The following is a 27,500-nucleotide window of genomic DNA, read 5'->3' as shown; positions in this document are numbered from 1 at the left end:
TTGTTTAGGACAAAAAACCACGATTGAGACCAATTTATGTCATTATCCATCTGTGCCCCTCACCAGCTGTTGCTAGGCAGCAGCTGACATCATGTTGTAAATAAAAGCAAAGCAGCACGTGCACGTTCTGTGTGTGCACGTGCACGCTGTCACAGCATGGGCCCAGTTCATTCCGTCTGTGTCTGTCAGGAGTCACGCATGTGGACATCCGCGTTCCAGCTACTCCAGTCTGACAGGACCACTATGCACGGAAAGCAAAGAGAAGCTGGAGATCTCCAGAGGAGGGGGCTCTACATGGTGTGGTGGTTAGAACTCTTGCCTCACAGAAAGATGGTTCTGGTTCTGTTCTGTTCTTTGTTTTAGGGTTTGCGTGTTCCCCTCATGCATGTCTTCTGTCCCTCAGCACATGTCCAGAAACATGCTTCATAGGTTGACTAGTGACTACATTGTCCCTTAGATGTGCATGGTTTTTGTGTGGGACTGTGATGGACAGGTGAACTGTCCCAGGTGTGCCCTACCTTCCCTCCCCAGTTGTTGAGCAAGGCTTCAGCATCCTCATGACCTTGAATAAAATAGTGAGTCGCTGTTAAAGAGTTTCTGGTTTCAGCTGTTCCTGATACAAAGTATTTCTGGTTTCTGATGTGTTTAGTTTAATATGTTTCTGGTTTAAAGTTTTACAGTTTTCAAGGGTTTTAAGGCTGTAACGACCTGAACCACCCAGGCTGAAGTGCGCCTTAGTTCAACAGTGGCTGAGATAGGCTCCAGCAACTTCGTGATCATGGATGGATGGAGGTGTTTCATGTGGTGGTTCAGTGCTTCATAGAGTTTCATGTAGTGGTTCGGTGCTTCAGAGTGTTTCATGTAGTGCTTCAGTGCTTCATAGTGTTTCATGTAGTGCTTCAGTGCTTCATAGAGTTTCATGTAGTGCTTCAGTGCTTCATAGTGTTTCATGTGGTGGTTCAGTGCTTCATAGAGTTTCATGTAGTGGTTCAGTGCTTCATAGTGTTTCATGTGGTGGTTCAGTGCTTCATAGTGTTTCATGTAGTGCTTCAGTGCTTCATAGAGTTTCATGTAGTGGTTCAGTGCTTCATAGTGTTTCATGTAGTGGTTCAGTGCTTCATAGAGTTTCATGTAGTGGTTCAGTGCTTCATAGTGTTTCATGTAGTGGTTTGGTGCTTCAGAGTGTTTCATGTAGTGGTTCAGTGCTTCGTAGTGTTTCATGTAGTGCTTCAGTGCTTCATAGTGTTTCATGTAGTGCTTCAGTGCTTCATAGTGTTTCATGTAGTGGTTCAGTGCTTCATAGTGTTTCATGTGGTGGTTCAGTGCTTCATAGTGTTTCATGTAGTGCTTCAGTGCTTCATAGAGTTTCATGTAGTGGTTCAGTGCTTCATAGTGTTTCATGTAGTGGTTCAGTGCTTCATAGTGTTTCATGTAGTGGTTCGGTGCTTCAGAGTGTTTCATGTAGTGGTTCGGTGCTTCAGAGTGTTTCATATAGTGGTTCAGTGCTTCATAGTGTTTCATGTAGTGCTTCAGTGCTTCAAAGTGTTTCATGTAGTGCTTCAGTGCTTCATAGTGTTTCATGTAGTGCTTCAGTGCTTCATAGAGTTTCATGTAGTGGTTCAGTGCTTCATAGTGTTTCATGTAGTGCTTCAGTGCTTCATAGAGTTTCATGTAGTGGTTCAGTGCTTCATAGTGTTTCATGTAGTGGTTCGGTGCTTCAGAGTGTTTCATGTAGTGGTTCAGTGCTTCATAGTGTTTCATGTAGTGGTTCGGTGCTTCAGAGTGTTTCATGTAGTGGTTCGGTGCTTCAGAGTGTTTCATGTAGTGGTTCGGTGCTTCAGAGTGTTTCATGTAGTGGTTCAGTGATTCAGAGTGTTTCATTGACATAATGGCTTCAGCTGGTTTAGATAAAGACCACCTTGTGTCCAAACAGCAGCAGCTGCAGGACCTGATGAATATTTTGGGTCGTTTCTGGTTACTCTTGAATCTAAACAGTTTCAACTGTCTTTCCTCTGAACCAAAAGGGTTTTCAAACCCTGCTGTAGGTTCTGTCTGTGGCAGATATCATTATGTGATCATCATGCAGTCGTTTCTCAGGGTGTGTAATTACAGCATTGACAGATTTTAGTCACACTGGCTTTCCTGACAACACAACCTTCTGACCTCATGGCCTTGTCATTCAGGCAGGTGGGATGCACTGATCGATTCCAAAACAATGAAGAGGTGTGGCAGGTCTGACTGTGTCTTTGAACACGGAATTCCATCAAGTGACTCTTTAATGAGGAAAACTCTCTCTGGCCTGAAGTTTTATTTTTATCTTAACTACCCTACAATATCTGGAAGGGGAAATCTGGATAATACAGTGAATATGCATGATAGTATTAAAACTGTGACTCATGCAGATTCACTGCATGAAAAATACATGATCTACTTATGCAGGGCGGCATGGTGGCACAGTGATCAGCGCTCTTGCCTCAAAGCAAGGAGGCTCCGGTTCAAATTCTGGCTGAGAGCCTTCAGTGTGGAGTTTCTGAATGGAAGCTTGTGCTCAGTTTCTACACATCAGTCACGTTGCTGTTGTAGATGTTTACAATCATCAACATATTGGAAATATGATGTGGCTTTGCTCTGAAGCATGTGATCCCTTTGACTACAATATACGTAACATCAGAGTCTTATCCTGCATATGGACTTCTTCTGGAAGACAGACTGCGTGCTGAGAGGTTGCCATGTCTGTGGTCGGCCATCAGATCTCCCCATTTCTGTGTTGTACTTTTATTAGACAGAAGCCTCTAAACTGTGAATCTTTTTTATGCAGAATTGCAATCAATAGTCTCAGAGTTAACCAGCCGTCATCCATACATCCCAAGCCCTCATTGTTTACAGTGGAAGATTGACTGCTGCAGGTATGGCTGTAGTCAGTATGGGAAGTACTTCAGTTTTCTCACACCAAAGCTTAGAGGTGAATTTCTAATGAACTCCTGCAGCTCTGCAGAAACTATGTCCTAGAAAACAGCATAATGATCATTTAAAGACCACTAAATGCTTTGAAAATAGTTAAAAAGACGATCGGAGTGGGACTTGACCCCCTCCACTGGTTGCCTGTATTAATGTCACCTGTTTGGACTTGTTATGTGTATAAAGACACCTGTCCACACAATCAGCAGTCAGCTCCAACAAAGATCTCACCTGATGGAACAAATGGTGTAGAGAACGTTAAGCAAACAGCCCAGATCTACACGGGGAACCTGGTCAATGAGCTGAAGAGAGGTGGAACCACATTGTACTACAGTAGCAAAGGTTACCATGGTAACACATGTATAGATGCAAGGATTCAAATCCTGCAGAGCTCCAGAGACCACCTGGATGATCCAGAGGAGGATTGGGAGAAGGTCATGTGATCAGGTGAAACCAAAATGAACCTCTTTGTCATGAACGCAGCTCGCCGTGTTTGGAGGAGGATCAATGCTGAGTTTCTCCCAAGAACACTGAAGGAATCTGAGGATACTTGGTTCTAAATGAGACAATCTGGATGTCCTTCCATCTGAACTGTGTCCCTCATTAATCCTTCATCTTTTCTCTCCGCCCTCTTTTAGCCGCCAGCGCCTTGCCTGAGGCGTTTGTTTGTATCTCCATGTGGACTCGTATGGGGACGCTGCAGACATGAGCCACCCCCTCAGAGGGGCTTTAAGCTCTTACATAACTGGTGTCCTCTCAACTTGGAAGTGTGCTTTCGCCCCGGATCAAGACTTCACAAGGTTACAATCCCACAAGCCCCTCTGATGGCTTTGGTGGGGGTGGGAGGTGGGGGTTTGGCAAAGAAACATGACTGATGGGAAAGGACAAGGATGAAGGGTGTGGAGGAGGAAGTAGGAATGTGATTACCGTGTGGAGAACCCAACTGGTGGGACTTGGGCATGGGGGAGGAATCAGAGATGAATCAGTTCAGACAGATGGGGGGGCTAGAAGGGCTCTCCCCATGTCCTCAGTGTTTGAGCAGTTTTTCTCTGCTCATAAACGTGTCAATTGGAATCCAATGATCTGGTTTGGTCGGCTGTACAGAGCTGCTGCTGCAGTCGTGTGGCACCATTCTACTCAAAACGGAAATATGACACCATTTTCTTCAATGTTCGGACACAGAGTTTCTGATAAACCAGAGATTCTGATAGAGCAGATTTTCTGATAGAACAGAGATTTTTATAGAGCAAAGTTTTTGATAAAACAGAGTTTCTGATAGAGCAGAGTTTCTGATAAACCAGAGATTCTGATAGAGCAGATTTTCTGATAGAACAGAGATTTTTATAGAGCAGAGTTTTTGATAGAACAGATTTTCTGATAGAGTAGAGTTTCTGATAGAACAGAGTTTCTGATAGAGCAGAGTTTCTGATAAACCAGAGATTCTGATAGAGTAGAGTTTCTGATAGAACAGAGTTTCTGATAGAGCAGAGTTTCTGATAAAGCAGAGTTTCTAAAAGAACAGAGTTTCTGATAGAACAGAGTTTCTGATAGAACAGAGTTTCTGATAAAGCAGAGTTTCTGATAAACCAGAGATTCTGATAGAGCAGATTTTCTGATAGAACAGAGATTTTTATAGAGCAGAGTTTTTGATAGAACAGATTTTCTGATAGAGTAGAGTTTCTGATAGAACAGAGTTTCTGATAGAGCAGAGTTTCTGATAAAGCAGAGTTTCTAAAAGAACAGAGTTTCTGATAGAACAGAGTTTCTGATAGAACAGAGTTTCTGATAGAACAGAGTTTCTGATAAAGCAGAGTTTCTGATAAACCAGAAATTCTTATAAAGCAGAGTTTCTGATAGAACAGAGTTTCTGATAGAACAGAGTTTATGATAGAGCAGAGTTTCTGATAAAGTAGAGATTATAATAGAGCAGAGTTTCTGATAAAGCAGAATTTCTGATAGAACAGAGTTTCTGATAGAACAGAGTTTCTGATAAAGCAGAATTTCTGATAGAGCAAAGTTTCTGATAGAACAGAGTTTCTGATAAAGCAGAATTTCTGATAGAGCAAAGTTTCTGATAGAGCAGAGATCTGATAAAGCAGAGTTTCTGATAGAACAAAGTTTCTAATAGAGCAGAGTTTCTGATAAACCAGAGATTCTTATAAAGCAGAGTTTCTGATAGAACAGAGTTTCTGATAGAACAGAGTTTCTGATAAAGCAGAATTTCTGATAGAGCAAAGTTTCTGATAGAACAGAGTTTCTGATAAAGCAGAATTTCTGATAGAGCAAAGTTTCTGATAGAGCAGAGTTTCTGATAAAGCAGAGTTTCTGATAGAACAAAGTTTCTAATAGAGCAGAGTTTCTGATAAACCAGAGATTCTTATAAAGCAGAGTTTCTGATAGAACAGAGTTTCTGATAGAGTAGAGTTTCTGATAGAGCAGAGTTTCTGATAAACCAGAGATTCTTATAAAGCAGAGTTTCTGATAGAACAAAGTTTCTGATAGAACAGAGTTTTTGATAAAGCAGAATTTCTGATAGAGCAAAGTTTCTGATAGAGCAGAGTTTCTGATAAAGCAGAGTTTCTGATAGAACAAAGTTTCTGATAGAGTAGAGTTTCTGATAGAGCAGAGTTTCTGATAGAACAGAGATTCTTATAAAGCAGAGTTTCTGATAAAGCAGAATTTCTGATAAAGCAGAATTTCCGATAGAACAGAGTTTCTGATAGAACAGAGTTTCTGATAAAGCAGAGTTTCTGATATAGCAGAGTTTCTGATAAAGCAGAGTTTCTGATAGAACAGAGTTTCTGATAGAACAGAGTTTCTGATAGAGCAGAGTTTCTGATAGAGCAGAGTTTCTGATAAAGCAGAGTTTCTGATAGAACAAAGTTTCTAATAGAGCAGAGTTTCTGATAAAGCAGAGTTTCTGATAGAACAAAGTTTCTAATAGAGCAGAGTTTCTGATAAACCAGAGATTCTTATAAAGCAGAGTTTCTGATAGAACAGAGTTTCTGATAGAGTAGAGTTTCTGATAGAGCAGAGTTTCTGATAGAACAGAGATTCTTATAAAGCAGAGTTTCTGATAAAGCAGAATTTCTGATAAAGCAGAATTTCCGATAGAACAGAGTTTCTGATAGAACAGAGTTTCTGATAAAGCAGAGTTTCTGATAGAGCAGAGTTTCTGATAAAGCAGAGTTTCTGATAGAACAGAGTTTCTGATAGAACAGAGTTTCTGATAGAGCAGAGTTTCTGATAGAGCAGAGTTTCTGATAGAGTAGAGTTTCTGATAGAGCAGAGTTTCTGATAAAGCAGAGTTTCTGATAGAACAGAGTTTCTGATAGAACAGAGTTTCTGATAGAACAGAGTTTCTGATAGAGTAGAGTTTCTGATAGAACAGAGTTTCTGATAGAACAGAGTTTATGATAGAGTAGAGTTTCTGATAGAACAGAGTTTCTGATAGAACAGAGTTTCTGATAGAACAGAGTTTCTGATAGAGTAGAGTTTCTGATAGAACAGAGTTTCTGATAGAACAGAGTTTCTGATAGAGTAGAGTTTCTGATAGAACAGAGTTTCTGATAGAACAGAGTTCCTGATAGAACAAAGTTTCTGCTGGTCCATAGCGGTGCAGAAGCAAAAGTGGGTCCACAGTTTTCATTTCCTAACATAACTCAGGGAAGACTTCTGAAAGTTGGCGTGACTAGAGCTGTTATGTTGTGGGATTTTTGATCACCGCGGTGATGAACCAGCAGGAGGCACGGCGTGGCGGTTATCTGCACCCCCCCCCCCCAACACAAAATCCCCCGGCTGCCGCGTCGCAAATGAATACAATTACAACGCAGTATTCTTTATTAAGAAATAACAGTAACAACTAACTACACTTATCTAACTAATATATCTAACTATATACCATAGGTGGTTTAGAATGACTGTGTGCGTGTGTGTGAGGAAGGAGCACACATACACGTGTGTTGGGGGTGCATGTTGATTCTCTAGCTGCATGTGAGGCTTCACCTGTGCTCTCTGGTACAGACATCTTCTCAGAATATTATATATTGCTCAGTAATAAACAGACTGCAGACACTTTGTCACCTTTCTGGTAGCCATGAAGCCTGAAACCCATGAAGAACGCGGGGCAGGAGGCTCCGCCTTTGTTTATACAGACACGTAACTTTACGCTGCACAAAATAGTTCCCAAACAAAACATGTAGTGATATTCATGGAAATCTAACAGGTCATGTTTGGTGTTACAGAGTGAAGGAGAACAGTAATAACCCCCCCCCCCCCCAACACAAAATCCTTCGGTGTGCAGCCGTGTCTCAAGAACGCACAGAGCTTGTAATGGAAATGACTACAATGGAAATAAATAATTAGAACGCAGTAAATTTTTGTGTGTGTAGAGGGAGTGAAGGAGAACAGTAATAAAATGTTTCCCCCAGAAACCCTTGAAGTCTGAAGACAGGACTAGAAAATGTAAATTATTAGCAAAGACGAATGTGTGTAACCCTTGTGCTATCCTAGGCACTTTACCATTGGGAGTTGGGTCATCTAGACCCACTAGACAGTGCTCTGAACCTTTTTTCTTCAATGATTTGTGATCTTCACTGGTGTCCATGGATTACATGAAATCTTTCCACCTTTATCCACCTTTGTCTTGGTAGGGAGAACACGTCAATGGACGGGGGGGGGGGGTCATAGGATAGCACAAGGGTTAGTGTGTTGATTAGAGTTCCAATCATGCACCATATGCAGAACTTTAAAAACCAAGAGTGCGGTGATGCGGTGATGTGGTTATGGTCACACCCCTAGGCGTGGCCTAATCTGGCTATTTAATATATCAGTCTGAGCTTGAGGGGTCTTTTTTAACAGTTCCTCATTATCTTTAATATAAGTGTGACATTTTATTCAATACAGATTATGGATGGATTTCCAACTGTGAACATGGAGGGGGGGTGGGGGTGTCTTCTTCCAGTCTCTTGTCATCATTTAGAATTCCAGCTCCTTTACTTTGACACTCCTGTGTGCAGAACATGTTTGCAGTGGAATCACTGAAATGTAAAGACGTGACTCTACAGCAGGCGTATTGCTGGAATTCCACGGTAAATTTATGATCAGCAGATGAAATGGGACCCAGCCTCCCTGGGGAGTAATCCTCCGTGTCTGTCTTCCCCATCAGCAGCCTCTCCGTGATCAGGATACCTGATCAGGAAATCCCTCAGAAATATCAGTGAAGGATCAAGATCACGGCTGCTCACCAGTCATTCTGTTCTGTCTCTGCTGCCTCCAAGTCTTAGTCTCTTTTTCTGTTTCAGTTGGAGCGTTCACATCCCAACAGCTTTGATGCCTTGCTCCAGGGCACTACAAGCATTCCATCATGCCAGTATGAAAACCACTTGAACAGCGTAAATGTTTGACTCTGGGTCCATCCTCGTGTCACGTCTGGGTTTGGACGGGTGCAGGACTGTGCCGTCATCCGGGTCTGCTGCCTCAGTGGACCCTGAAGGCTTCTGGATGACGTCTGTCTGTCTGTATGGAGGCCGGCATGGACTCTACTGCGGGGTGGATGAGGGTCTGGTTCTGGAAGCCGCATCCTGGTGACTCAGTTTTAAAACTGATCGCCTGTTTTGGACTTTTCAGCTGGCCTCATCCAGAACACTTCCAGAACCACGAGAAAGTCAAACCCTTTCCAGCTGGCTTCATGATAATACTCCCAGCTGTGTGGGGGGGTTCGGCTTTGTTCAACCCATACTCTGAAATCAGGTGATGGATCAGGACCAAAGCCATCGGGTCAGGGAGATTTCCTGAGGGAAACCAGAACTTGTCCTGTTCCGTTGACGCAGAGCTGAGGAACAGCGGAGTTCAGTCTGCCTCTGGATTAGTGCATGTGGACAGACAGACAATAATCTATTGTTGTAATCTCTTATCAGCAACAGGATTATTAGCTGGATCATGAGATCAGATTGGGTCTGGATTATGGTGGGGGCAGGTTTGGGTCCTGTGAGCTTCATTGCTCTTTCAGTTTTTCTAGATTGTTAAGAGACTTTTCTTGAAAGCTGCTCTCCTTTTCTCTAAACTGTGAACACAAACTGCAAATTTTAAACTACAGTCGCAAAACGTCAGACGTACAACAGTTCAGTCTGTGCTGAAGATGAACTTTGTAGTGAATCCGTCACGTTGAAAAGCAACATCGAACAGAAAACAATGTTCAGGACATGAAGCTGGAGAAAACTGGTGCATTTAGGACTTGCACAAAAAGGAAAAAACAGAAATATTGTGTATTTACACACAGGATTGTGAAAACAAACAGGTGTTTGTTGGTCACTTCCTCACAAATGACCAATCAGTGGATTTAAACTCCTCTGAATCTCCATGAGCACCACTTCCTGCAGTCAGAACTTTGCTCCATCCATCCATCCATCCATCCATCCATCCATCCATCCATCCATCCATCCATCCATCCATCCATCCATCCATCCATCCATATATCCATCCATCCATCCATGTCTCCATCCATCCATCCATGTATCCATCCATCCATCTATCCATCCATCCATGCATCCATCCATCCATCCATCCATCCATATATCCATCCATCCATCCATCCATATATCCATCCATCCATCCATCCATGTATCCATCCATCCATCCATCCATCCATCCATCCATCCATATATCCATCCATCCATCCATATATCCATCCATCCATCCATGTATCCATCCATCCATCCATGTATCCATCCATCCATCCATATATCCATCCATCCATCCATCCATCCATCCATCCATCCATATATCCATCCATATATCCATCCATCTATCCATATATCCATCCATCCATCCATGTATCCATCCATCCATATATCCATCCATCCATCCATATATCCATCCATCCATCCATATATCCATCCATCCATCCATATATCCATCCATCCATCCATATATCCATCCATCCATCCATATATCCATCCATCCATCCATGTATCCATCCATCCATCCATATCCATCCATCCATATCCATCCATCCATCCATCCATCCATATATCCATCCATCCATCCATATATCCATCCATCCATCCATCCATCCATCCATCCATATATCCATCCATCCATCCATATATCCATCCATCCATGTCTCCATCCATCCATCCATCCATCCATCCATCCATCCATCCATCCATCCATCCATCCATCCATCCATCCATCCATCCATCCATCCATCCATATATCCATCCATCCATCCATATATCCATCCATCCATCCATATATCCATCCATCCATCCATATATCCATCCATCCATCCATATATCCATCCATCCATCCATATATCCATCCATCCATCCATCCATATCCATCCATCCATCCATCCATATATCCATCCATCCATCCATATATCCATCCATCCATCCATCCATCCATCCATCCATCCATCCATATATCCATCCATCCATCCATATATCCATCCATCCATCCATATATCCATCCATCCATCCATATATCCATCCATCCATCCATATATCCATCCATCCATCCATATATCCATCCATCCATCCATATATCCATCCATCCATCCATATATCCATCCATCCATATATCCATCCATCCATCCATCCATGTATCCATCCATCCATCCATATATCCATCCATCCATCCATGTATCCATCCATCCATCCATATATCCATCCATCCATCCATCCATATATCCATCCATCCATCCATATATCCATCCATCCATCCATCCATCCATCCATATATCCATCCATCCATCCATATATCCATCCATCCATGTCTCCATCCATCCATCCATCCATCCATCCATCCATCCATCCATCCATCCATCCATGCATCCATCCATCCATCCATCCATCCATATATCCATCCATCCATCCATATATCCATCCATCCATCCATCCATCCATATATCCATCCATCCATCCATCCATCCATCCATCCATGCATCCATGCATCCATCCATCCATCCATCCATCCATCCATATATCCATCCATCCATCCATCCATGCATCCATCCATCCATCCATCCATCCATATATCCATCCATCCATCCATATATCCATCCATCCATCCATCCATCCATCCATCCATATATCCATCCATCCATCCATCCATCCATCCATCCATGCATCCATGCATCCATCCATCCATCCATCCATCCATCCATCCATCCATCCATCCATCCATCCATCCATCCATGCATCCATCCATCCATCCATCCATCCATCCATATATCCATCCATCCATCCATATATCCATCCATCCATCCATCCATCCATCCATCCATCCATCCATCCATCCATCCATCCATCCATCCATCCATCCATCCATCCATCCATGCATCCATCCATCCATCCATCCATCCATATATCCATCCATCCATCCATATATCCATCCATCCATCCATCCATCCATCCATCCATCCATCCATCCATCCATCCATCCATCCATCCATCCATATATCCATCCATCCACCCATCCATATATCCATCCATCCACCCATCCATATATCCATCCATCCATCCATCCATCCATCCATCCATCCATCCATCCATCCATCCATCCATCCATATATCCATCCATCCATCCATCCATCCATCCATCCATCCATCCATCCATCCATCCATCCATCCATCCATATATCCATCCATCCATCCATGTATCCATCCATCCATCCATCCGTCCATCCATCCATCCATCCTTCCATCCACCCATGCATCCATCCATGCATCCATCCATCCATCCATCCATCCATCCATCCACCCATCCATATATCCATCCATCCACCCATCCATATATCCATCCATCCATCCATATATCCATCCATCCATCCATCCATCCATCCATCCATCCATCCATCCATCCATCCATCCATCCATCCATCCATCCATATATCCATCCATCCACCCATCCATATATCCATCCATCCACCCATCCATATATCCATCCATCCATCCATCCATCCATCCATCCATCCATCCGTCCATCCATCCATCCATCCATCCATCCATCCATCCGTCCATCCATCCATCCATCCTTCCATCCACCCATGCATCCATCCATCCATCCATCCATCCATCCATCCATCCATCCATCCTTTTATGTCAGACTTGTTCTCGTTGGTTAATCCTGCAGCTTCTCTCTCTGTCTGTGAGAATTCATTGTTTTTTTTCCGAGCTCCTGCGAGCGATGAGAAGAATTCAAAATTTTGATCTAGAAAGCTTAAAACAAGCTTTGGATTATACCCGATTACTGCCTTTTTCTAGGCCAGAACTCTGCATTAGGAGCTTTAGGAGGAAGAGGCTGTAGTTTCCTGGACGGCCTCTGACATGTGACAGGGATGAGAGGAACATACATGTTCTCCCTGCAGATTAGTCAGCTACAGCCTAGAGAGTCTGTGACAGCCTGAGCATCCACCTGAACATCCGCTGACCTGCTTCTTCAGCGCTTGTGTGTCCACCCCCCCTCACTGCTCTATGACAGACACTTCTGCAGACAAAGCCAAACATCCGGCCGAAGCAGGGCAGTGATCACGGTTTCTGCTCCCAGAATTCATTTCTGTCCTACAGAGAAAGCCAGCTCCTCCTCTTTTCCTGAGGATCTTTTTTGTGCAAAATAAATGAATACGATTCAGCAAATCTTTTGTCTCTGAGCCTCATCCTTCACTTAAACACCCACTCCAATGAAAATGGTGTTTTTGGTGTTTTAACACGTTCTAGTAGCCTTTTTCGTTCGGAGGACAAAATAAAGATTAAAATAGCATTTCTGAGTACCGGTATATTTTTAAATCATTGTAAATCAGAAGCAGATGAAAAAAGACAGTTTGAAAAAGCTTGTTGGTGTGACGTAGGAGCTACTATCAGCAGATCACAGTCTCCAAGCTCCGCCCCTTTCTGATCACCTACCTGCAGATCCATGAAGGTCTTTGTTTTCCTGGTCTGAGCTGGAATCTGGACCAGAACTGGACGGATGGATGGTTCTGATGTTGCTGCCATTTCTGTTGCACCGCTAATGTTAGTTTGGGGGGTTAGGGGCGGTAAGCTAGTGGGAGAGCGGGTAAACAAAAAGATGATAGGAAACAAGGGAAGACTTACGTCCCGCCCACAACTCTCTCACTGCTCTGCAGAAACTATGTCCTAGAAAACAACACAGGTTTATCATTTTGGCTAAATTCGGCATCATCATAATTGAAAGAATGCTTTGGAAATATAAAAATATAGAAGTGGAACTTTACTGAAAACATTCTATATACCGTATTTTCCGGACTACAAGTCGCCCTTTTTTTCATAGTTTGGCAAGGGGTGCGACTTATACTCCGCAGCGACTTATATTAGAAATAAATTGAAATAAATACATTGTTAACCCTCCTGTTATGTTCATCTGTGAGGAACAGAGATGATGTTCCTGGGTCAATTTGATGTATGAGGTGTCTTAAGTGTTCAGAGGATGTTAAGTGACTCAGAGAATCAGCAAACCTTTTTTTTACAGTAAGATCTTGAAGGCTAACAACATAATATTCTATTTTCCAATGATTTCATAGATTCAGAAATGCAATAAAAATGAAAACTGTTTCTACAAATACAGGATGAAAACAGAGTATTAGTTGGCCAATGATGCTTCATGAAAGGAATAAATAAATCTGAGAAAGAATTACTGTGAAATTATGAGATAAACTATGCTATGATTGTGTCATATGAGTTATTATATCTTGGTCTCAGATTTTGTCAAATAAATTTCACGTCAAAATGCGACTTATAATCCAGTGTGACTTATCTGTGTTTTTTTCTACTTTATAATGCATTTTTGGGCTGGTGCGACTTATACTCCGCAGCGACTTATAGTCCAGAAAATACGGTAGTTCCAGCCTGAAACCTGACCACTACAATGTATGGAAGTTCTACCCAGCTTCTTTATTTGTTCTGAACCTTTTATGCTCTGGATCATCCATCCTTTAACAGCAGGGATGCAGGGAAGCTGAGGCTGCTGGAATCCCACCGAGCTGTGGTTCAACGGGCAGCATGCCCCTGGTTTGATTGCAGCATGACTGGCTCTGCTTTGACAGCTTTAGTTTGAAAGAACCAGAAGAACTGTGGGATCTGCAGGAAAACAGTTCTGCCATGTTGAAGCTGCAGGGACAAGCTGAGATTCTCTGGGCTTCCCACTCCCACCGGCACCACCAGCAACTCCTGTTTAGTGTCCATCCATCACTCTTCAGAGCACACCAACCCAGCAACAGTTCACCCCGGACAGGTGGCCAGTATACCGCAGGTCAACTCCCCTCTATTCCACCGGCTGCCATTCTCAGAGATCCTTGTTTCGTTTTGGAAATCTGGAAAGGCTCCATCCATGTTTCTGGACTTGTTTAGTGTGTCCTGAGGTTCTGAGCTGCCTCCTGCATCAGCGCTCTGCTGGATTTGTGCTGCATGTTGATGTACCTGCTTCAGGCCTCAGCCGGCAGAACAGAGATGCTTCACCGAAACCTGACAGCAGCCTCAGGACGTCAGAAGCTGATGGAGGGAGCTAGAGGAGGGGCTCATGCCCCCCCCCCCCGCCTTGCACTCAGCACAAACAGCAAGCCATCAATCCGTCAGGGTCTAAACATAGCCTCAGACAGGATGCTGATATCCCAGCAGGCTTAGCGGTACCCAGGTGTGTGGACGTCACACACCAGAGAAACACCATGAGCGGGAAATTCCACTATACACCCAGATGGGAATCATCCAGGAACCCCTGTGGAAGATCCCAACAGTTACCATGGACTGGGATCATTCAACTTTCAGATTGTTACATGAGCGTGTTAGAAAGAAACAGTCATTTGTGAGTGGACTGAGAGGAGGGTAGAGGGAGGAGAACATCTTCCTGGAAATCCTCCAGAATCCAAACCTCACCTTTGAATGTGGAAATGCAGCAGCGTTCTCATGAATCTGTTTGGTTGTTCTTCTCTGGATGTGTGACCACATCAGAGCAGCTTTCTGTGGAGAGTAAACGGCAGAGCTGTGAGGCTCCGTCCTCCTGCAGGCCTCAAACGGCTTCTCTGAGACTTCAGGAGGAGCAGCAGATGAATCCTGCTGTTTGCCTTGGGTTTCTCCAAGCTCCGCATTTGCACTCCATCAGCATGAACCTGTTCACATTTGGCTTTGGGAATTCCAAACTCTCCTCCACATGAGCTCCCCCCACCGAGGCTCTACCCCACCCATTGTCAAGGGCAGCCCACTCCCTTAGGTCTTCTGCGATAAAGTCAGACTGTGAGGGACTGAAAAACTACCCAGGGTTTGCCCTACCTTCACCCTACAGGAGGTGGGATAGGCTCAAGCAACCCCGTGACCCTGAAAAGGAATGAGGGGGTGTAGAAATAGCATTGATGAATGCAATTTGAAACCTTTCAGGTTTCCTGTTTGCATCCAGAGACGACTATGTTCCCCTCAAACGTCCTGTCTCGTTCTGGACGGCTGTACTGATGCTGCTTCTTCCGGTTAGTTGAAATTGATTCTTCTGATGCAGTTTGTGTCTGTGTTCCCAGGATCCCTCAGCGCAGAAGGTGGGCGGAGGCAGGAAGAAGACGGTGTCCTTCAGCAGCATGCCCTCAGAGAAAAAGGTTCATTTCCAAATCCTTGCTTTGGTGTCAGTGAGTCTGTGGAACCGTTTGGAGAAACTCATGTCAGTCCTCCCAGGTTCTGCTGTGTGTTTGGGGTGAAGCAGACGGACAAGCAGACGGACATACAGACGGACATGCAGACGGACATGCACGCAGATGCTAAGTCTGCTGCTCCTCTGTTGCAGGTGAGCAGCGCAGCCGACTGCTTGGCCTTCATGCAGGGGGGATGTGAGCTGAAGAAGATCCGGCCCAGCTCCAGGGTCTACTGCAGGTTCTACATGCTGGATCCAGACCTGAGCTGCCTGCGCTGGGAGCCGTCCAAGAAGGATGGGGACCGGGCCCGGCTGGATGTGTCCAGCATGCGAGAGGTGCGCACTGGGAAGAGCACGGAGACCTTCCTCCACAACGGCCCCTTGTTCGAACACCTTCCCGAGGAGGCGGCCTTCTCCATCATTCATGGGGACGACTACCAGGTGAGGAGGGACCCACTGCAGGGCAGGACTCAGCAAGCGTCATCTAAAACCCCCTGTTCCCTGCAGTCTCTAGACCTAGTTGCCTTGTCGGCAGATGTTGCCAACATCTGGGTGACAGGTCTGCGTTACCTGCTGGCCCACCCCTCAATAATTGGAGGGGCTGGAGTAGGGAGCCTGGAAGGAGGCCCCGGTGACGGGGGTATCGCGGCAGTGGAAGGGAGCTTGGGAAGCAAGATGAGGAGCGACTGGCTGAAGACGGAGTTTGCAGAGGTGGATGAAGACGGCTACGGCATCGTGTCGGAGGACGTGGCGGTCGCCACCATCTGCAAACTGTGTCCAGGCATCAGGGAGGCAAAGGTCAGTGAGGGGGGGTATTCTATTCATAATGCTGCAGATGTTTGGCATGCATACATGTCTGATGTCAGAGGAGCTGAAGAGGAAATATGAAACCCTCAAAGTGAAGCAAGGCAAAGTGTTCAAACCCATGTTTGAATCAAAAACCAAACAGGATTGTTGGCTTTTGAAAATTCCTGTTTCAGCAAATATTTTCTGTTCAAGTGATGACAAATGAAGTAACGCTTAATGAAGATGATGAAGATAAAGTTAGTTTAAAGAAGTCAGCGCAGTGATACAGAACATTTAAGCTATGTGACCGGATCTTCTTTTTTAGGCGTGCGTTATCACTTTTTAATGCACACCCAGCAGCCAATCAGAATACAGTAATTACCCGGACCGTGTAGAATAGGTAGTGTTAAATGACAGGAGGCGCCACATCCATGGAACAGGGAACCTTCTGGTAATTGTAGTTGTAAACACTCCGTACGCCGTTCACTGTCAAAGCTGAGCAGTTCAAAGTAAATCCTGGCGTTGCTCCCTGAACTCATCGTTCATGCTTTCCCTTTTTCTATTTTTTAATGTCTTGTTTCCAGCTCAAATCTGCCTCTCTGGCGCCCACTAGTGGCTTTAGGACTTGATGTGTTTAGCTTGAAAGTCCGTCAGTGTGAGAAATAAAACTTCAGAGCCGTCTGATGGCAGTGATGGTGCTGATCTGTCAGCTGCACAGACTTTCTGGTTTGGTTGCAGATTCACTCTGGAGTTATGGAAAGCTGCTTTCTTTACTCTGAACAGGAACATATTTGAGCCCAGATGCTATCAGAGGAGGCCTCCTTCATGCCGGGGCAGACATGATGATCCTTTTGTTTTCACATTTCCGTTGCATTCCTGCAGGAGGATGATGCTGCATGCTTTCCCTCTTTTCTGTCACTGAACAAATGTTTCCAGGTTCGTCTGCGCTTTAAGGAGATCCAGCGCAGCAAGGAGAAGCTGACCTCGCATGTTACTCTGGAGGAGTTCCAGGAGGCCTTCTGTGAACTTTGCACCCGTCCTGATGTCTACTTCCTGCTGGTGCAGCTGTCCCAGGACCGCGAGTGCTTGGACCCACAGGACCTGCGGCTCTTCTTGGAGACAGAGCAGGGTTTGTCTTTGGCCACGACCGAGGGCTGCTGGGACCTCCTCAAGCGCTACGAGCCCTCCGCCCAGGGCAGGGAGCGGGGGCTGCTGGGGGTTGACGGGTTTGCACGCTACCTGCAGTCACCGGAGTGCCAGCTACTGGACCCGGAGCAGCTAGCCGTTTGCCAGGACATGAACCTGCCTCTGTGCCATTACTACATCAGGTGATTAACACTCCCTCCACACATTCATGTGGCATTTTATCAGCCTCTGCCTCTGAGTTGACGTGCGTCAAATTTTCTGCTAGCTGCATGTGACGTATGTTCTTAAAGCTGAGCTCCAGTCAAAAAAGGTTCGCCTCATCGCTACATGGAGGACACAGATGATGTTGCCATGACGACTCTGTGGCTGTGTCCAAATCCCTTCACCACTCACTACATAATGCACTCTATAGGGCGTTAGGCATTTTGTAATGCTGTCCGGATCTGCAAATCCAGAATCCAGTGTCCTGAAGAACTTCTGTGAAAAACCAGTGTGCATCGCTGCTCACTAGATTGGCGAATATAGACCACAATTGTTGTGAAAAAAAGTGTTAAAATGTATTTTTTTAATAAACCATCATCAGAACACAGTGAATTCATAAATAGTTGTTGTAAAACGCTCATATCGATTCGATTTTCCCTTTGGGGAATCTATGAAAATGACTATTATTGACTTCACCCACTGTTAACATCAGCATCACACGGCACAGAAGTGTCAGCTGATACACACCAGAGAATTACGCTTGATGCGAGCACAGATGAACAAGTGACTTTCCTGACGCCGCTGACGAGGATGCAGGATCCTTTTCTTTCAGTCAGGAGAGTCAGTCCAGGTAAAATCTCCTGAAGAAAGAAATGTCTCCCTTTTTATGCTTCCTATATTGGAGGAAAATGATTAACCCCTGTTGGTTCATACAGGGTCTTTAAAAGAGCAAAGGTCACAGAAAGGCCAAAGCGTCTGTGTTTAGCTGACCAGTTTACAATCGGTTTGCTCTAGTAACTCCATTGGACCAAGCAGGAAACCCGACCAGGACCAGACCAGGAGCAGACCTCAACCAAGCAAAGATTGGACTTGGGTCGTATCAGGACTAAATGTACCAGAGCTGATTCTGTCTCGCTGTTATATAAATCTGAAACCAGGTTCCAATAAGAATAATTTAGTTAACCTGGTTTAACCGGTTGATCCTTTTGGATCCTTCCATCGTGATCACCTTAGACTGCGTCTGTTAACCGAGGAACGTAAAAGTGACGGCGCGTCTGTGGAGCATCGTCCTCATGACCACTGAGCCTCCATTCAGAGGTGCTGAACCACAGGGGACGCACGCAATCCTCAGGAGCCAATCAGGATGCAGACATGACAGTGAGCCTGGTGTTTGACAGACGATAGGGAGGAGTGACTGTTGTGTGCTTCTCCCCTCAGCACCTCCTACCGTTCCTACCTGCTGGACGACCAGGTCCACGGCCGAGCAGACTTAGGGGGTCTGATCAGAGCCCTGCAGTCCGGCTGCCGATGCCTGGAGCTGGGAGTGACCGACGGCCCTGAGGGAGAACCTCTGCTGGGGGTGAACTACGGGCCTGACATTTCCCGACACCACCCCCACCATGCCCCCGTCACCATCCGCTCCGCACTGGAGGTGGTCAACAAATACGCCTTCCTGACCTCTCAGTACCCGCTGCTGCTGTATCTGTGCCAGCGCTGCTCCCCATCCCAGCAGTGCACCATGGCGCACCACCTGAAGAAAGTCTTCGGTTCTCGTCTCTACACTCCAGAGGGCCTGTCAGTGGGCCTGGGGGGTCGGGCCATAACTTTGCCGTCTCCTGAGCAGCTGAAGGGACGGATCCTGTTGGTGGCAAAGAAGCTCCCTCCAGAGCACGAGGGCTCGGACGGGGAGGTGTCTGAGGAGGAGGAGGAGATAGGAGGAGGGGGACCCCTAGCAGGAAGAAGAATGACTATACCTGGTGAGGAGGAGCTGGGCGTGGTCTTGGTAGTCCCTCCCCCTTCTCAGCCGAGAAAGCTCCGTCTCCACAAAGAGCTTTCAGACCTGGTGGCGGTGGCTCGGACCGGCAGCCGCAGCTTCTACACTCAAAGAGCCGGATACAAGAAGGCCCAGCAACAGTCCCCCCCCAGCAGCCCCGTGTCTCCTGGCTCTCCGCTCCCCCCAGAGCTGCCTTACTGGACCATGTGCTCCCTGGGGGAAGGAGAGGCGGGGCGGCTAACAAGCGAGAGCCCAGAGGAGCTCGTTATGTTCACCAAGCGTACCCTGACCCGGGTGCGGCCCAGCTCAGTGCGTCTGGACTCCAGCAACCCTAACCCCCAGGGATATTGGAAAGGGGGGGTCCAGCTCGTGGCCTTGAACCAGCAGACACCCGGCGCCATGCTGGACCTTCACCGAGGTCGCTTCTCTCAGAACGGGGGCTGTGGTTACGTTCTCCGCCCGGCCGTCATGAGGGACGAGGTGTCGTACTTCAGTGCCCACACGCACGGCTGCGTGCCGGGGGTCCCACCGCAAACCCTGCGCATCAAGGTGCGCCAGCTCTGCTTCCTGAAGCGAAATCCTCCGGGTGGCTACAGGTCACGGGATGAACCTGCTCTCTGTTCCACTCTGCAGGTGATCAGTGCCCACAATCTTCCCAAGCCTCAGGGATCGGGGGCCAAAGGGGAGGTCATCGACCCGTATGTGGTTCTGGAGCTGCACGGAGTTCCAGCCGACTGCGCCGAACAGCGGACACGCACGGCTGCACAGAACCAGGACGACCCCATGTTCGATGAGACCTTTGAGTTTCAAGTAAGCTGTGTGTGTGCCGGGTAGCGGTCCTGCTGAGACCCCCCCACCATCTGCAGGTGGTGCAGCCAGACAACCATGATGAAAACTATGAACACTTTGCACTTTCTGGAAATTCCAGAGAAGTGTAGGATCCCAGATTTGAATCATCCACATTCAGTCTGATTTCTGAAACTGGGCCAAGATCCATCTGAGACCACAAAACCCCCCGATTGTCCCTCATGTCTCACAGGGAAATGCTTTTGCTGCTTTGAGGCTTTTAGCTTCCTAAACTGGAGACACAGTTCTCATTTATTTGTGTTCTCTGATGCCATAACTATCACAGCAAAGAACATTTAAATAAAGTCTATTTTGGGAGAAGGTTCTGACTCAGTTCTACCAGCTGGGTATTTCCTGCAGATCTCAGTCCTGCTGGTTTGTTGGGGTTCCACACTATTAAAGGAAACTACCAGCAGTGCGTTAGAACAGTTCGGTATGGATCTGGTATCAGTGTAAGGTGACATGTAGAATGGGGCTGGATCCAGAAGCAGGACAGACCCGTAGGTGGATGAAATAATAGTCTTTTATTTAGTTCCAGTGGTGGTGGAGGGTCCTCGTTTGAGAGGCCCGTGGCTTGGATGGATGGCGGATGGATGAGGTGCTGGAAGAGGTGAAGATTGAAGAGTGGAGCCTTGCTTGGTGTCCCGATGGATGACAATTGGTGGCCAATGGTGGAGGTGAAGCTGGTAGCAATTCCTGAAGGGGCAAAACCCAGAGTTGGTAAGCGTTTAGGTAGAAATTGGCATTTGGCATAAGGCTTGACTTGAGAGCTTAGCAGGAGTCAGTACTCTACAGCAGGAAGCAGATGGACTGACGTCGGCTGAAGGGTGAGGAGCCCAGATAAAGGGGCTGATAGATGGCAGGTGTGAAGATGGTCCGGCGGTGGGAGTGGGAGCAGACCAGGATCCTGACATGAGGATCTGAGAACAGGAGAAAGGAAGATTTCTTCTGCTTTTATTTCTGTTCTGAATGTGCTGCAGCTTTCTGACAGAGCAAAGGACGGTTCCACGGACGGTACTTTTCATTTCTAACCTGCAAAATAAAAGTTCTGTATAGAGGTTTGTGTCTAAGCAGGCATTATAAAGTGTTTCTGTTAAGCTTTTTACATAACTTGAGGGCAGGCCTTTAATAATCCCAGTGCACACTGAATGTGGTTTAGATTTGGAACACAAATCTGATTCTTTGTTGTGTTCCTAACAGGAAACCTCCCAGACTCCCATTTCAGAGGAGGAGATGCTCCAAAACATAAAAATGCTGCATTTGAAGCTGAACTTCAGCCAAAGAGGAAAGGAAGACAGATATTATCTGTTGAGAATTTTACACCAGGCCTTGAGTTTTTAGCATGTCCACACAAACAGGACAACTGTCCGGCAGTGGTCCCTAGGACCTGGAGGACATAAACTAGCTCAGAGCTGAAACTGGCGGTTGGTGCAGGACGGAGCTGCAAACAAAATGAAGGTTGTGGATTTATCCCGATGGAGGAAAATCCACACTGAGCTGGATTTCTGCAGCTCCACATGTGGATTTGTGCTGTTCCCACTGTGTGTGTGTTTCTGCCTGCTGAGTCATGGTTGGAGGCGGGCTTCATCCTCACCTGTGCACAGGTTGGTCTCCACAGTGTTTGTGTGCTGCAGGAGCAGACCCACAGCCCGGATTCTGCTGCCCTCATACTGCTGTCCTGGTAACCCGAGGTGCAGGGAGGAACCAGAAGGCTTTGTTCTGCAGCCGACACAAAGAAGAACCGTCCACACCCAGAAATCGGAGTGTGTCACGCAGGAGTGCACTCAAAACAAAGACAGCTGACTTTACGCTGCCAGGAGCCCTGAAGGAAGGCGTGCAGCGCCAGCTTCTGAGAACTGTGGGCGTGATTACAAAGAGCACGAGCATCTTCTCACCTGTGCTGGTCAGGCTGGGACAGTCCTCATGGCATCATGACCTGCAAACTCAAACAGGTTTAACTCTGGTCTGGATGTCGCCACATCAGACTAACACAGAGGCAACTAGGAGACAGTAATGCCATCATCCTGTCCCACTTTTCTGTCTCATAAACGGTAATACAGAAAGCACAACCATGTTTTGCTGTTCCTTCAGAACACGATGGTTTGTTCAGTTTGTGCCTCAGAGGAAAAAGTGACACAAAAAGTTCCTCCGCCTGAAATCTCAGCAGAATCATACGACTGCATTTTGAGTAAAAAACTCACTTTCATTTAAGGTCATTGTGTGGGCTGCATGGTGGTGCAGTGGTTAGCGCTCTTGCCTCACAGCAAAAAGGCCCATGGTTCAAGTCCCAATGGGGGACCCTTCAGATGAAAACACCAACCCTTTGGTTTGTGTAGCAGATCAGCGAGGAAGATGTTGTGAGGAAAAATGGTAACACTGTTAAATTCAGCTTCATGATGTCTTTTAATTGTCTTTTCTGAAGTCTCCATGGCTCTCGTCAGGCTGCAGCTCTCTGTCTTTGCATGGTGATCATTAATGCAGGAGTTAGTGCAACGTGTGAGCAAGAAGGTCAACTGTCTCACAGCTGAGCTCTTCATGTCTGAAAACATGTGAAGATTCATAAAACGGTGTTTTTCAGCCAGCAGGTCCTGATCCTGGTTTCTAAACGGTCTGAAGTTCCAGTAAAGGTTTCTGTACTGTGAAGTGCATGAAGGGATTGTTTAAACTTCATTCCCTTCAATGTAAAAATGAAAAATAGAAGCAGACTAACTTAGACTTGGTTCAAAAACTTCTCGTCCTCTTTCGCCACCTGTGTCCATCTTTTTGCCACGTGAACTGATGGACACACATGGGTTAGTTGTGGACAAACTACGACGAGCACAAACGACCAACAACCAAAAAAGCACTCGGGTTCAGATCAAGGAGGCCATTCCTTTCAATCTCACCTTGCCAGGTGCCCTTGTTGTTGCCCATGTGGGCACTGTAGTCCCCCTGGAGGACAATGGAGTTCCCCATTGGGTCCCTCTGTGAGAGACACCAAGAAGGCCGGGTACTCTGAACTGAACCTACGATTCCCATAGTTGTGCATTCCAAAAACAATATCTGTAGGCTGTCAGAGACAGACAGAGTCCTGCCCCCACCTTAAGGCGAAGGGACATGACCCTCTCGTCCATGGGGGTGAACTCTATCACCTGCCAGCTGAGCTGGGGGTGTAAATGTTTGGACATCTCTGAAGAACTATGCCATAATTTGACAGTAAAACAGATGTTCTCATCTTATTGCGTCACCAAAGAGTGAACACAGGGAACGGCGTGGAAGACTGTGGAGAGAGCAGCCATGTTGTTGGTTTAGAGGCTGTGATGCAGAGACTGGAGGCAGCAGAGATGAAGATGCTGAGGTTCTCTGTGGAAGAGACCAGGACGGATGAGGAGTGAGGACATCAGAGGAACAGATCATGGTGGATGATTTGGAGATAAAAGCAGGGAAGCAGATGGAGACGATTGGGAGGAAGAACAGTGATGATGATGATGATGAAATGATGCTGAGGATGGAGCTACCGGGAAAGACGTTTAGAGGACCAAAGAGGAAATGTATGGATGTAGACAAGGTGATGACTTGAAGGTGGTTGATGTGATGGAAGATGATACAGAGGAGACGTATTGATGGCAGTGATGCCCTTAGAGGGAGCTGTTCAAAGATGAGGAAGAATACAAACCTAACTCAATAATCATGATGTACTGTGATGTTTGACCCCTCCCTCTCTGTGCAGGTCAACATGCCGGAGCTGGCCTTGCTGCGCTTTGTGGTTCTGGACGATGACTATATTGGAGATGACTTCATCGGTCAGTTCAGCGTGGCCTTCGAATGCCTTCAGCCCGGGTATCGGAACGTGCCCCTTCTTGGTCTAGCGGGAGATCCTTTACCCCACTCTAGCTTGTTTGTCCACATCGTCATCACCAACCGTCGTGGCGGCGGGAAAGCTCAGCGGAAGGGGCTGTCAGTGAGGAGGGGCGGGCGCCGAGGGAGGGAGTACGTCTCACTGAGGCATACAGGCATCAAGGTGGTGGATGAGGTCTTCAAACAGGCCAACGGGCCCCTGAAGGAAGGGACAGACCTACGGGAAAATGCCCAGGTACAAACACACACACTACACAAACATGCACACACATGCAGGACCATTGTCACCCCAACTCCTCAAATATAGATATATGGTAAATGGCGTTTACCTGTATAGCGCTTTCTACCTTCAAAGCCCAAAGCGTTTTACAGTCACAGACCCATTTACTTACTCACACACTGGTGGGGGCTCCGCTGCCGAACACTGACAACATCCCTCCCCAGTGGTGAGGTGGGGTCAGTGTCTTACGCAAGGACACTTTGACACATGGGTGTGCAAGGCAGGAATCAAACCTGCAATCTTACAATCAGGAGTCTACCGCCCTATTATTGCGCCACAGCTGCCCCATGGGTAAGAACCCCCCTCCCCCCTCCGCCTCACATATTGATGCTTTGGGTGAGCCGTGCTGCCTGCTCCAGTGAAATATTTTTGGGAAAGTTTAATAGATTCTGACTCTATAATATTAATATTAATATTATAAACTAATAATATTAATGTTACAAAAATAATAATATCTTATAATATCTAATAATAACCTTCCTCCAGCTCTCTCCAGGTTAAAGGTGTGCACAGATAAATCCCTTTTTGCTGTTGTGGAGTGACAGCAGAGGAAATCCCAGCCTGGGTTTTAAAACCTGCCAAGCGTCACAGTATTTGTGATTTGACATTTGAAGCCAAACCTTCACTGAGCTTCACTGCTCTCTTAACTCTGTCAGGTTCACACACAAACCCTTCATTTTATCAGAAAAGCACAGATGCTGACCTTTACCCTGTCCAACACTCCCACCGCAGAGGACATTATTAGGGGCAGTACCAACCAGAAGACTGAACTTGGCACTAAAATAGTCTACTGCAGTGTTTTTCAACCTTTTTTAAGCCACGGCACACTTCAACCTTGACAAAAATCCTGCGGCACACCGGCATTAAAAAAAAAAAGAAGGAGAAACTGTCTGTATTGATCAACAGTCCCTCCATGATCTCACATGCCTTTTTGTGATAATTGTGGCAGAAAAGGCTGGAAGCTGCAGCTGTTTTTTAAGATGTAATAAAAGTTAAGTTAAAAGATTTAAAAACTGTTTGATTTGTGGTTTCACAACGTTAAGAGGAGAGAGTCATGCGCCCAGACGCTCACACTGTCACTTTAACCCAATGCATCATGGGAGATGTAGTTAAATAATCCGCCGAACGCAGAATGACTAGCGTCTCTGAGCTTCATTGTTTTGTTCACTTGTTCCACGGTCCGACACCGGATTCTGTGGAAAACTACACCGCTAAAGAAGAGCTTTAGCTGGTATTTTTCTTAGAACTCAGCGACTTTTTCAGCAGAATTCAGAACAAGGAAGTGAAAACTTTAACCACTTCTGATTGGTCAGACTGATGACATGTGATTAAGATCCCAAGAATGATTGGTGGAGACAGTTAAAGGGGCGGAACTTTTCCTAACACAGCTGAAGCTGCGGCTAAATCGCGGTACCGTCATTCTTATCAAAATGTCTTTAATAGAATCAAATAAACACAAAGAAAAAACTATCTTTCATATTCCCAATTTCTTAGTGTTTTATCAGGGCCTGTTTGGATGAACACAGAGCTGATTTCCTGGAGATGGAAAATGTTGTTAAATCAGTTAATGAGGGCAATTTTCCACGGCACACTTGACCATCTCCCACGGCACACTAGTGTGCCGCGGCACACTGGTTGAAAAACACTGGTCTACTAGACCTGTCAGGTTTTATCTTCTTCTATCTGGTCAGAGCACACGGTTCAGTCTGGCTCTCACCTCTATCCATTGGAAGATGGGGGCAGGCTGACCTTAACAGAACAACCCCAACCAGATGGCGCTCTTTGTTTCAGCAAATTCTTCTTTTTGTTGGATAAATACACCAATGATGAGTAAAACCAGAGATTCTGTTTTTTTATCCAAGTCAAGCATCTTTGCTGTTTTTCTGCTAAAGACCAGAGAAAAACAAATCTGTGACTTTCAGTAGAACCACTCTTCATATCCATTAATGCTATGGTTTTCTACAAAAGCGTTCTTACAGACAAAAACCTGGACTTCTCAAGATGACAGGCGTGTCACCACCAGCAGTTCAGGTCAATGCCAGCATGAGGAGCAGAATGGCTCATAGTTGCCCTGGTTCACCCTCACCATAGGCTTTACCAAAGAGGAAGGATTGAAGAAGAAGAGGAGATGACCCATCTCAGAACAGGCAGACAGAAGCACACCCACAGCATCCTTAGATTAGTCAGGTGGAGCAGGCGGGCCTGGTGGGGCTGGTGGGGCTGGGGGGGGTTGTCAGTCATGCAGCTGGGTAGGCCTGTGAAAACACAGAGTCTCAATCTCAGGCTTTGCTTTCCGCGTCACAAACATCCATGTGGATCTGCACACTCACCTTCCCTTTATCTTCCTGACATGTCTCCTCCACAAGTCCAGGTGTTTGGTCATCTGCCACAGTCAGACTCTGCCTATGACCATGCTCATATGTGGGGGGTGTGGGGGAGGTGGGTTCTGATTCTGTATTTTCAACAAACATGAATAAATCTTGTCTCCGTGCTCTAAGGTGACCCATTATGCTTGATCTTCAGATAATCTAGATTAGACCAATCTCTGCAGCTCAGAGTCACACATGCAGCTGCTGGGGGGGGGGGGGGGGGGCAGCTTTGCCAAATGTTACGTTAAGCGTTGACTTACCACAATCAACTGGGTACCATTCTGGTTTTTATTCTTGACAGAGGCAGCTAATACCACATTCACAATGTGTGTGTGTCTATATGTGTGGGAGTGTGTATGTGTATGTTGTGTATGTTGTTGTGTGAGCAGCAGATCATGCCTGTCTGGGCCAGCCATGTCAGCCGTGTCTTCCCTCAACTCCCCAGAGCTCCACCGCCACTTTCAAAGAGCAGTGTGGGCTCCCCGCCGTGGCCAAACTGAAGCAGTGCATCCAGAGCCTGGCCACCCGGCTGCAGAGCCCAGAGGGCAACATGGGGGCCACAATGGTGCTCAGGGAGGGCTACCCCTGCTTGGAGCCACTGATCAGCCTCCCAGAGGCCACCCGGAAAGTGCTGGCTGCCTACGACACGGTAAGTACGAGGATCCCTGCTGAACCA

General features: G+C 46.3%; 1 protein-coding gene across 1 annotated transcript in view; it reads left to right on the top strand.

Annotated features, from left to right (window-relative positions):
* The window catches only part of plcl1 (phospholipase C like 1 (inactive)), a 79,211-nt gene that overhangs the window by 39,400 nt on the left and 12,311 nt on the right, over window positions 1-27,500 (top strand). The window contains exons 2-9 of the mRNA XM_023950517.1: window positions 15,479-15,553; window positions 15,739-16,026; window positions 16,093-16,383; window positions 17,308-17,699; window positions 18,937-20,041; window positions 20,126-20,302; window positions 24,048-24,410; window positions 27,270-27,473. Of these exons, the coding sequence (XP_023806285.1) occupies window positions 15,479-15,553; window positions 15,739-16,026; window positions 16,093-16,383; window positions 17,308-17,699; window positions 18,937-20,041; window positions 20,126-20,302; window positions 24,048-24,410; window positions 27,270-27,473 (2,895 nt within the window). The remainder of the gene's footprint in view (window positions 1-15,478; window positions 15,554-15,738; window positions 16,027-16,092; window positions 16,384-17,307; window positions 17,700-18,936; window positions 20,042-20,125; window positions 20,303-24,047; window positions 24,411-27,269; window positions 27,474-27,500) is intronic.

The sequence above is a fragment of the Oryzias latipes genome, chromosome 21 (assembly GCF_002234675.1).
Source record: "Oryzias latipes chromosome 21, ASM223467v1".
NCBI classification, from domain to species: domain Eukaryota; kingdom Metazoa; phylum Chordata; class Actinopteri; order Beloniformes; family Adrianichthyidae; genus Oryzias; species Oryzias latipes.
This window is presented reverse-complemented; position numbering and strand designations above follow the sequence as displayed.